General features: G+C 43.2%; 1 protein-coding gene across 1 annotated transcript in view; it reads left to right on the top strand.

The window, feature by feature from the left end:
* LOC144139672 (lysosomal alpha-mannosidase-like) overlaps positions 1 to 12,434 on the top strand; it is a 97,194-nt gene that overhangs the window by 30,828 nt on the left and 53,932 nt on the right. Inside the window, exons 4-5 of the mRNA XM_077671965.1 lie at positions 5,580 to 5,773; positions 7,357 to 7,462. Coding sequence (XP_077528091.1) covers positions 5,580 to 5,773; positions 7,357 to 7,462 — 300 coding nt within the window. The remainder of the gene's footprint in view (positions 1 to 5,579; positions 5,774 to 7,356; positions 7,463 to 12,434) is intronic.

Genomic DNA, 12,434 nt, shown 5'->3' with positions numbered 1-12,434 from the left:
CTGCAAATCTTTAGCGCAAGAATAAAGAGGTGATGGGATATCTTCGTACGCTGTGGAGGAGCACTGTCTTTCCGCGATTGGCGGAATAAAACAAAACAAGTAGAAGCCCCTCCGCCTAAAGACAAGTGTGGTTAAAATGCCAAGCTTTCTCGCGTACGAAATTGAAATAGCGAATTGCCAAAGTCAGAGCCCCTTGAATTAAAGTCGAAGCGCCAACGATCAAAGTGCGAACCACCTGAGAGTCAAAGTATAAGAGTCAGCGGTGGAAATTCAAACTGCCTGTGGAGTCAAAGTCCAAACTTAGACGAAAGCAAACGAATCCCTCATTAAAAGCTTCGCGCCACCTCCCCTAACCCACCCATCTTTGTCGTCAGACCATCGTCGTCGCCCAAAATCTAAACATGTAGTCCAAAGCAAACGCGCGCGAAACGGGTCCGCAAGCAATGCTGAGTGACCTCCTGAATGAAATGATGGTGCAATCGTATATATACGTCGGCTTCGTAACGGGAGGGACTAAGGTTTAATTTTGGCCAATGGAAGCGTGTTTTTTTTCTTGTTTCACCATCAACGTCATCATCATGTCCGCACCGTTAGTGTAAAGTTGGCTTTCCTGCAGTGGGTTTTGATTAAAACAACGCCATCAGTGAGTCCAACAAAGCTTCGCTTTAAAAATCATTCTATTCGCGCGCTTACCACAAAAGTTTTCAGCCTCGGACGTTGTAGATAAACCGAATGCGGTGCTCAGTAATTATATTGGGAAAATTAATTGCGGACATGGAAAGCAGAGTCCTCCAGCAAGAGCACAGTATCGCATTCCACGATAAACGAAGGCGTCCCGAACGCACACAACCTCGACATCCGGCGAGGTTGCACAAGGTTAGAGACCTCATCGAGTGCGCGTGGGTTCTGCACCCTGCTAGAGTAACATGAGAGAGACGCGGCGTTTTTTTTTAAGTTATCAGAAACTTGTTTTGACAGATGGAGACAATTATCAAGTGAAGAGCGCAAGCACGCAGCTGGCCTGAGCTGCCAGACTCGCTGACTTCGGCCAGGCGAAGTCACCCGAGAGGGACATGCAAGCGCCTGGCGTATACCCTATTCTGCTTGAAAAGCGCACGTTAATACGCTCGCCAAAAAGCGGACGAGCATTGCGCACAGCGCATGCGTGGTGTCAATGCCTAAAAAACCGATAATGTGCGTATTCTTTGTGCGTAGTTAATTTTTAGGCCATTTGATTTTGACCAAGTGTAACGCTTTTGAAGTTCCACTTCTGAATTACTACCAGAAACGAATAGGCTAGTATCATCCGCATAACGAACGAATGATGCATCACTACTAATTTCAAAAATGTCATTTACATATACGTTAAAGAGGAAAGGTCCCAACACACTACCCTGAGGAACACCGTATAAAATAGGTTTGTATTCGGAAACACAATTGTCAATAGCGACTCGCTGTTTTCTATCAGAGAGGTAGGATAAAAGCAGCGTATGAGTGACCCCTGGTATGCCATAATCACTCAATTTGCTTAACAATATAATATGATCTAAGTAGTCAAATGCTTTGCTGTAGTCGAAGAATATTCCAAGCGTTAGTTTGTTTTCTTTTATGTTCTTAATTATGAGTTCTTTCTGCGTTAAAAGTGCAGTCTCTGTAGATTTCCCCTGTAGAAAACCGTGTTGCTGGTCGACCAGTAAATTGCGCTTCGAAAAGAAAGAGTTCACACGAAAAAAAAAAAGGTTTTTGTAGCCCTTTAGAAAATACCGGGAGGACGGAGATAGGCCTATTGATTTTGGGGTCATTTTTTCCCCACCTTTAAGTATAAGGGTAACCTTTGCCAACTTCATGGAAGATGGGAAACAACCAGAGTCAAGCACCAGATTAAAAATATACACAAGGAAAGGGGCGATAACGTCAGATACATATTTTACCGGCTTTGCTTCAATGCCATGGGCGTCACTTGCCCGGCTATTTTTTAAACCCATGAATGCGTGATACACTTCAGCTTCTTCTGTTGGTTGGAGAAATAGTGTGTTGGCATGATAGTTAATTGGTGTATGAATTGAATCACCTATCGGTTGCACCATATTTGTGAAATGAGCGTTGATGTATTCGGCTAATTGAATCCCTGAAATATTTTTTCCTACTGTCATTTCAAGTGGGATCCCTTTTGCGTCGGCGGGGTTCAATGTCTGGTTAATCGCTTTCCACACCCGGTCAGGTTGCTCCTTTGAGATATCAGAAAATAGATTATCAAAGTAAAGTCCTTTGGCCTTTCTTAACTCTACATTAAGCTTGTTTCGGTATTTCTTAAATTCTTGCAGCTCGCTGGGATCCCTAGTCCTCAAAAAAAAATTTAAATATAGCATTTTTTATTTATCATTTTCATTAGTTGGGGGCTGATTCAGGGTTTTCGTATCTTTTTTTAGTCTTTATAGTTTTGAAAGGAAAAGCAGCATTGTAGTGGTAGCTAAAAATTTACAGGAATTCATTGTAAGCCTCAACTGCGTTAACCATGCTACAGATGGTTGACCAGTCAGCATTTAGCACACGTGCTCGAAAAGATTCCATAGAATCACTTGACAGGCATCTGTATTTGTAACCCTTTGCTGCGTTGGTTTTTGTGCTACAGTGCTAGAATAGGTGATAAAAATTGTGCAGTGGTCACTAATATCGTAGCTTATGGTACCGGCTGCTTCTACTGGTGTATCTACGCTTACTATCAACAGATCAAGTGCAGTCTATTCAAATTGAGTAACGCGGATAGGTGTTGGTATTACATTCTGAAAACCACAGGCACTGATAATGTTTCTGAATTCGCTGGAAGGGGAGATGTCGTCCAACAAATGTATACTAAAATAGCCTCCTGGTAACATGCGGTACTGATTGAAAGGAGAATATTCCAACATATGTTCAATGAAATTGAGAAAAACGTTCGTGTTGCCTGACGGAGGGCCGTAAACGCCAACATATAATTCCCTATCACATTTCAAACATAGTACTTCGTAATCGGCCGTCACACATGTGTATTCTTGTAACACTTCGCAAGCCTTGTGCTGCTTGATGTGCACGGCGACTCCCCCACACTTTTTTCTGTTCTACTAATGAAATAGCGATTATATTCCTCAAAATCTAATATTTAGCTCCCTTCATAATACCATGTCTCAGTGAACATGATTATGTCAAAATTGAAGCTGCATTCGGCAAAAATATGGAAAGTTCATCTTGCTTTGGCAGAACAGATCGTGCGTTAATATGGATAGCGCAGGTAGTGGACGATGCCTGGAGTGGCACTACGATGACGGATGGCGAACAGAATTCGTGATACATAATGGAATCCAAAAACGAAGGGCCTTGAGCACCTTCCTGTTCAGGCAATTTTGCTCAAATCACGGCAGGATCCAATGCGAACCCTGTCACTCGATCCTGATTTGCGAGTGAAAATTGTGCCGTTTCGAGTCCAGACGAACCGCCATTCACATTCCTGTTTCTTGGTTAGTGCTTGGAAGAGAAGTCGCTTCAGGGCAGGACATAGATGCTCGTTTCTAAATATTTGTGTTTGACCAGGGGGTTCAAGAGCGTTGTTACAGATACGGGCTTTCCGTGCGTTTTCGAGAACAGCGTCGCACATCTGGCGGCTTTTGAACAGTACCACTACGTTCGACTTGCCTTCCTCCCGAGTGGGCACACGGTGGCACACCTCAATATCATCAGCCGATATGGGTTCATACAGTACGCCCCCAACCTTGCTAACGAGCTCAGTCACTTTTTCGTTTTCTTCTTGGACAAGCCCTTTGATCTCAAGTTTCGACCTTCGCGAGTACTGCTCGCATTGAACAACTCGCCTCTGCAGTTCCTCTATGACCGAACCTTTTTTATTGCACTTGCTACGCAACTGTTCGTTTTCTCTTTTAAGTGCATCCTGCTCGACGCGTGCCTCCTCAAGCTGCTTTTTCATCTCCTCATATTTCCCGCTGAAAAAATTTATGCTTTCTTTCATCTCTCGAACTTTGGTCCCAAGCTCTCGAAAATCGCTATGGTTATCTCGGTCCGTCACAGCTGTGGGCTGAGTCATACTCTCAGCGAAATGAAGTAGAGGGTTTGCAACAGAGTGGTTGACCAAGAATCAACAATGAACAGTTCGGCAGCAGCGACAGCAATATAACATACAAGACTGTTTGGCAAAGAATATACACCAACCTGCAGTGCGAAAATGCAGATTACGCGATGCGTCGACTGTGCTGTCACTGCTGCCGAACGCTGGCGCCTATAACCGACACCCTTTTATATTGATCTGCCGTGGTGTCTCACGCCTGTCTCTGCGTCGCTTCCGGTGCTGTGTCGCTTCCGGCGCAGAGGTCTCGCGCAAAAGGGTTTCCACGCGCACGCTTGTACTGTTGGCGATCACGCTGGTCCGGCCAGATTCTATGCAGCGCGAAAATGCAGATTACGCGATCCGTCGACTGTGCTGTCACTGCTACCGAATGCTGGCACCTAGGACCGACACCCTTTTATGTTGATCCGCCCTGGTGTCGCAGGCCTGTCTTTGCGTCGCTTCCGGTGCTGTGTCGCTTCCGGCGCAGAGGTCTCGCGCAGAAGGGTTTCCACGCACAGGCTGTACTGTTGGCGATCACGCAGGTCCGGCCAGATTCCCTGCAGTGCGAAAATGCAGATTACGCGATGCGTCGACTGTGCTGTCACTGCTGCGAACTTTACCTCTATCACACACTCTTAGAGAGCTTAGTTACCTGGAAAACCCTGTAACCTTGTAGACTAGCTATTTATTATCTCATCAGCCAGGTTTCACGGACCGAAACCTGAACATCCTAGCATTCGGCACAAATGGCGCCAACCACAACTATTAAAACGAAACCAGTTTTGCGCCGTTATTGCATGACTGCAGATTATAGAGACGAGAAAGTACAACATCATAGCATAATTTCCGTGCGACAAGTGTTCGAATCCGGCAAGCGACTACGCTTCATCTTCCGTTATCCATTCCATCCCCCGCGTTCTCGCTCAAAATTATGACCTCTTAGGGAACCTGGTAAATCAACTTTGAGAAAGTGGTATTTGACATAAAGCAAGAAGTAGAGCTGGAGATGAGACGTGTAAAAAGCCTTTCCGGGATACTGAATATTTTTATGTGTAATTCGCTGTCAAATCTTACTCTCTATGCATTTCTAAGGGGTAGTTTCCATGGCTCTGGAGCTTTATAGCGCAACGTGTTAGACTTGAAAGTGTGCACAAAACGAGCTCTCGCTTCAAATGTAGGCCGCGCGAAAATATTTTACGTTCCGTTAAATAACTCCAGAGTAATCACTATTGCAAGGACAGACATGAGCCTGAAAGCTGCACCTGCTTTTTCGGATTGAACTGTGTGCCTTTGCTGTAAAGCCCTGAAACACAACTCAGTTGTGTCGTAGTCTGAAGATGCCTATACTATTACAATATATTAATATTACGTCTATACGATTATAATTAGAACAATTTCATTATTATGATATTACTGAAACCACTTCGTGCAACCTGTCTTTACTCGTGGTGTTCATCCGAACTCTCATTGCGACATTTTGCAGGTCGTATGGAGTTTATCAGTGGTGGATGGGTGATGAACGACGAGGCCAGCGTCCACTACTCCAACACCATCGACCAGATGACCTACGGCATACGCAAACTGAAAGACATCTTTGGAGACTGCGGCGTACCCAGGATTGGTTGGCAGATTGATCCATTCGGCCACTCCAGGGAATACGCCTCCTTGCTCGCGCAGGTGAAAGACGTTAACAAGTTTGTGACGAAGGCAGGCGCATCGAATGTACTCGTACCTCTCACACAGCTGTCTAATCTTATAGAGATCTCCTAGAAGCACTTCCTTATTGCCTAGCCTTGCATGCTGAAAATGCTTACAAGAAGGTACCAACAAACACGCGTAAAGTATGCACAACATTAGCGGACTGCTGGAAAAACTCCCAAATAATTTTGAACGCCGCAACGCTATTGAGTGTACGGCAGTGTTACCAGATAGTAATTTTGGCTTTCTTCCGCCTAACAAAGTAACATTTTGATTCTTTCCGTACCAAACAACATCTAAAAAAGCTTATAAAACACCAGAACAAACATTCAAAAAGACTACAGAAAATCGCACCCGCAGCAATTCTGGAATGATTAGTCTTTCATAACTCATTTAATTCCGTGCCAGCCCCACTACAGGTTGTTTTTTATTAAAAAATAGGAAGTATAAAGTATTTACATTTCACCGTGCGCAACGTCATCACTGACGTAATAAGGCTAACACTAAACCAGGATATCAGTGGGTAATCCAATGTTATTATCAGTAGCTAGGACCAAACAGAAGAAGAGGTACTACTACAATCGCAGTCATGACTCTTAGTGGGGGCTTCAGTCGGCCGTCGGTAGTCTCTAAACAATCCATGGTACACCACAAGGGCTGAGCGAAAAATAGGTGGTGACCAGCCCCGTCTCTTCTATTCTTAATATGTTGATTATTTTTTCGAACTTTGTTTTAAAATGGCTACCATTGTTATTAGGAGACAGTAGATTTTTTATTATGAACGAAACATTTTTTTTTGTCTTCGTGGTCCCTTATATAATAACTCATGTATATTAGCCCCGAGAAGAGTGTCCTATCAAACGTTTACCAGTATAATCAGTTATATTCAAATAGATCTAAAAGCCAACGAAGTAATAGTCAACCATAACACACTTTGCTAACGGGAAGTAGTGGTTGAGGACGTACATTGTATATTATTTGTAGTGCTTTATTCTTACTCTTCTTTTTATTCTAATTTTGTGCCCTTATTGGTGTCTGTTGCCACAAAGTTGAATTTTTGTAAACAATATAGAATCTTGAAATATACATTGAGGTGGCCACTGAAACTTTAATAGAGCAATGCAGATATGTAGCTTGAGCTGGTCCTTGCAAAAAGATAAGTGTTTGTCTGAATTCACCAGGCATCAAACAGCCACTACAAATCCCCGAAATTGCATAAACATTGCAAAGAAGTTAACAGCATTCTCATCCTCACCAATCAAGTTTTTCCTTATACTTTGATCAAAATAAATTTACCTCTGCCCTCTCCCATCTTTTATTTTTTCCTGAATGTGGGAAACTTTCTTCGAATCCGTAACTCTTTGCATGGGCTGTGGTTTTGACACACCTTAGGTCAATTTTACTGATTTCCGTAAGCGACCGAACGTTGAGTAAAGTCTCAAAAGAAGCGCGGGACTGAAAGACGCTGCTTTTGAGTTTGTATTTTCATTTCTATAGACATGGCTCATCCATAACTGGTATGATGTCACCAGGTCCCAACTATTAATACGTTTATGTTACAGATGGGAATGGATGGGTATTTCTTCGGGAGAGTTGACTACCAAGACTTCAAAGCCCGCAAGACTAACAAGCAGCTAGAGTTTATTTGGGACGCCAGTGACAATCTCGGTGAGTTGGCAGTGTTTAGTTTTTATTATATACTATGGCCTGAGGAACGTGGAAGCAAGTTTGGTTATAAAAGGCTTAAAAAATACAGTGATCAAGAGAAGGACTCGATGCTACGTGCGCAACGAATACAGAAGGACAGAACCTCCCTCCTCATCGTCATTTATTTTGTGGTATTCTTTTCTGGGCTATTATCTCAGTTCCAAACGAAGTGTTCCAGTAGTCCACTTTGATTCAGTAGTTAAAGACAAATGAAATCAATGACCTGGTATTCAGCTATTTTGTTTTTTGTTATGAAGCTCAACATTATCGACGTTGCTGGTGAGAGCAAGCTTAGCTGTGTGACTGTATTGGAACCGCATGCTCGCGTTTCCACCGCTTCTGGGCTGCTCGCAATGAATGAGATCCACCAATTGTCACCCTGCATTCAACTATTCAACACTTTCCTCAATCTAAGCTTTTCTTTCCTAGTAAATCTTTTGGTTCTTGTAGAAGTCGCCTTCTGCTTATATCTGTACAGTCCTAAGCAGGTGCGTGAAGCCTTAATTGATAGTTATGAATGCAGTCTCCGATATGCAGAATGCTAGCACAGTCTCCAAGCACCGTAGGATTGAGAGTCCAGAAATCATCGGTTTAGGTAAGTATGCGCCTACGTCTCGAAAAGCGTACGAGCTGTTGGCGAATGGCTAGCAGCGGGCCATGAAAAAGCATGGGGATGTCAGCGGGAATTTTCCTTATAACTAAATTGCGAAACCAGTAGCTACCCAACCGTGCAGACGCCGTTTCCGTTCAGTTCGAAATAAACTCACTACCATTATCCTAGGAGCATAAATGTACAGAGAGATAAACACTGTGAAACCACGATTTGTGTTGACAATGCAATGACGCAAAACGTGCTCAAAAATTGAGCGGTGTACATGAAGCGTGATGTCCACAACATGTGCAGATAAGACATTTGCCATAAAACGGCTAATTAGGCTCAAAACACCGATTAAATAATATTTGTTTGTAACATTTACACGCGTAAAAAATGGCTAAGCATTTGGAAATGTCTGGCTGGATTTTGTTTATATGAATTTGAGACCATACACTCTGAGAAATTGCCGCAGGTGAGGTCCACCCCAATGCACCAGAGCGACCAATCGCTGATGAACCCATACTGCTTGCGAACACGACACTGGGCGAAGAAGCAAAATACTAAAAAAACTCTAGTGTTTTGTCTTTTCTTTCCTCATCCAGTGTCCCGTTCGCTAGCAGTATGGATTCATTAGTTAGTAACCGACTCGTACAACCTTCCGCTTTGACCAAATGGCGTGAAAAAACGCCCGAATTTGACGTAGATGAAATTCGCCCAACATGCGATTTGATTAAAAAGCAGAATCTTCGCTGGGACAACAGCGCATTGTCCCAGCGCAGATTCTATTCTTCACTCTAACCCCATGCTGGGCCTCATCTTTTGCCAAACTCGCACATTTGGGCTTGCTGATTTGACGTTTGTGAGCGTTGGGGTGAAGTCCACCTGTGTAAATTTATTAGAGTGTAAAGGGTACAGTGTACCTAGCGCGTAAAAAGTTTGTAAATATTGATCCGTCGATAAAAACCACTATTTTTAGGTAGCGAAGTAGGAATGAGGACCTAAGTTTTTTTTAAATTGAGAACAACAGTCTGGAAAGTCTTTAGCGCCGCGTGCTTCTGGTTTTTCTTGCACTGGGTCGGATTTGTGTTGGTGATTCTGTCCGGCTTCATTTACTTCTGTATTCCGTTTTTTAGTCGCTCATTTTTGTTTACTTTTTGCTCTTTCTGCTTTCTTAAATGGTGCGCTTGTCAAAGTTTTGTTTTTCCGTCTTCTTCTCAGGGCTTGTCCAATATTAATCGAACAATGCATTGAAAGCCGCAAACAACAAGCGGGGTGTCGATATTCATTGCCTTTACGGCAATACTCAGCAGAAATTTCCTGCTTCATTCGTTAGACTCCCCAGCCGTTCATAAAGGAGGGATACAGGAGTAGATAGGTGTCAGATTAAAGGACAGGTGTGCGAAACTTCTCGGGTAAAGAAATCTTGTCGTTTTATATAGTCAACAATATAGACAGAAATTCTTATTAAAATGCAGGACATTAACCTACTAAGGTGCCGGATGCTGTAAAAATGTCATGCAGGTGACGTTCGCTGCCCAAATTCTGTCATTAAAACTGTGGGCGGATAACACTCTGTTTCAGTTTATGTCATGTTTTAAGTAGCGTTTTTTTTTTTTATTCTGAAGTACAAATCTCAGCTTTATGCATTGATTTTTTGTCCTGGAGGCCAGCGTTCATTTTAACTGGTAGGCAGCCTACATAGCGTTTACGTATTCAAAGATACACGGATAGATCGCTCTTGGAGACCTACTTAATTGAAGTGCTTTCACTTCAGACGTAAAACATATATTTCATAACTTTCCTTTGTCGGTCGCTTAGATATATCACGAGCCTTGTTCCCGCCTAATACGGAGGACATCAAATGACACCATCTCTACGTAGAGACTTCATTCACCCTAATCCACGTCAATTTATATTTATCCACATGAATTCAACCTTTATTCAATCTGAACCGGCCTTACTATTTATTACGATCAATCCGTAGTCAACCCTTCGTTAGCCTTGGTGATCATTAAATCATTATTCATCTCTTATCCCCGGCTGGGATGTTAAGATTCGGTTTTGGCGTTTCATAGGTTTTTTCACTGTTCTTGTCGCCGCCGGAGTCACTCAAGGTCACCTTCCAAAGAGACATATAAGGCTTTCGCGTTAATAATGTAGTTCCTACTTTTTGTGCCTAGGGGACAGCTGCCTACTGTGCGTTCTGCCAAGGGAACAAGCTGTCGATATTCAGTTTTACAGAACCGCCCTGAAACAACTTACAGTGGCATTGAGACTGAAGCTGTCAGTTGAGGGAAACACAACATAAACGCGAAACTACTAAAGTTTGACAGCGACTAGTTAGTATGTGTTTGGTAATAGCAATATATGCTGTGTAAACGTGAGTAAAATTTCATGCCGGCAGAAACACCGTGGATGGAAGAATTAGACGAAAACTATATAATAATCCCCCAGGATTGTTGTTGTACAGCTATGATTGATCCCGCCTAAATATATTACACTGCTTCAATTCACAAAAGTCACATATTTTGGAAGGCGGATTCGTCAGCGCCCCATCCTTAACCGTCGACGAAGAAGAGATAGCTTATAGGAAGGGAGCTTCCAAATCAACAGGCATGCGTGGGAAGAGAAGGCCCAAACAACGGGCTATAGGCCTACATGAAATTTGTGTGCTGTTCGTACTCTCGTTTTTACATGTCGCTAAAACCGTCGTGTTTAAAACGAACTGTCAGGTAAACGTTTAGTATAAATCAGTTTCTAGTTTGCACCCACTAGTAGCAGAGTCCGATGTGTCTGCAATCGTTTAAGCTTCAGTTCATAATGTCCGTTCGTTGATCCAATCACGCCGAGCCTTGCAATAACTTAGTTTTGGAGCGTTAGCTCGTTGTGCCACATTCCGGTCAATTACATTGTCGCCGCACAGAAGTCTAGCTTTCTTAAAGCTATGAAGAAATTGTAGCATGGCGAATATTCACGCCCGGAACAGGTGAAGATTATATAAGCGTTGCCCGTAATGGACAAGGAGTTGAACGGCCTTGTTGGCTGGTTTGAGCATTTCTTGACTTGCTTCTCTATTAAGTCGTACTTAACGTAAAATTGCAGACTGAACGGCGCAGGCCGCCTGTGACCGGTCCCACAGATATATTAATCGAGTATGAATAATTCACTGCCTATGATCACGACCTGCGGAACTTTTCCGGTTTCCCTAACTAAAATTCGTTCTGACAGCCGACTAGTTTAGAACAGCCTTCTCAAACAGAATTCCACGCAGATTCTCAACAGGTTCCACAAAACATGCGAAAGGAAACGTACAGGGGCGTTTCTGAGCAGGGCAAAGCGTTTTGAGTAGTGCATCAGAGCATGAGGCAACATCTGACAACAGTGAAAAACTCCCGTTTCGGGTTCGTGTGCGATTGCGGAAGTGCCATCCACCACATATTTTTTTGCTCGATCTACCGTTTGTAGTGGCAGAGCTACTACGGCCAAGGAACACTGAAGGCTGCCTAAAAGTTAAGCTGCTTTAGAAGTTTCTCGCGATTTTTTATTCCTCCACTACCGTAGTTGAACCGGAGGAATTTATATTAGAATAAGCTGTATGGCCCAATTCAAAACATTCTCCGTATCTACGTGGGTGCCTACATGGCCACTACGCATAGCAATCGTCATTATCATCATATCACTTCCTCCCTCACGTTGAGATGACCTGCACCTGCCTGATATCAGCATGTGAAATGAAGAGTTGGATCGTGATTCCGCTCATGAGAGGAAGTGGCGCATTTCCATGCTCGTTAGTAACGCAACGAACGACCAAGCCTGCTAGGGCCATTCCGCCATTGATGATAAACAATGACGGATGGGGATACAGATGACTAGAATGTTTTTGTATTGTTCTTGGCTGTACTGTTCATGTTCGTTTCCTAATCAGACGGACCATTATTTCGCTACTCAATCTTCTGAATAATGCATCACATTACCTCTCGAGGAGAGCATGTCCTGAATAGGCTCCTCCTCATGTTCCTTGTTGACGTGGGGAAGGAAGTAGGAGGAACGTGAGCCGGTTTGTAAGTTTGCAAAAACAAAATACCCATTTCATCACAGTTTTTACTGCCTTTCACGCTATTGCAACTAATAAAATAGGGGACAGATTTGCCAGACACTTTAATTCGACTAATTCAACTTCCAGCAAATCTTTATCTCATAGTTGCGATGACCGAAGTTATTTCAAAACGTTTGGTTAGCGGGTCGGCTTTACGCAAACATCCCGTCTCCCATACTATAGTATTTTACACTACTTTGGTGGTAATGCACTTTCACAGCCAGAGATTATAATTTGAGATG

The sequence above is a fragment of the Haemaphysalis longicornis genome, unplaced genomic scaffold, assembly GCF_048455015.1.
Source record: "Haemaphysalis longicornis isolate Haplotype H1 unplaced genomic scaffold, Haemaphysalis longicornis Haplotype H1 scaffold_1, whole genome shotgun sequence".
NCBI lineage: Eukaryota > Metazoa > Arthropoda > Arachnida > Ixodida > Ixodidae > Haemaphysalis > Haemaphysalis longicornis.
The sequence above is the reverse complement of the archived record's forward strand: the minus strand, read 5'-3'. Positions and strand labels throughout refer to the sequence as shown.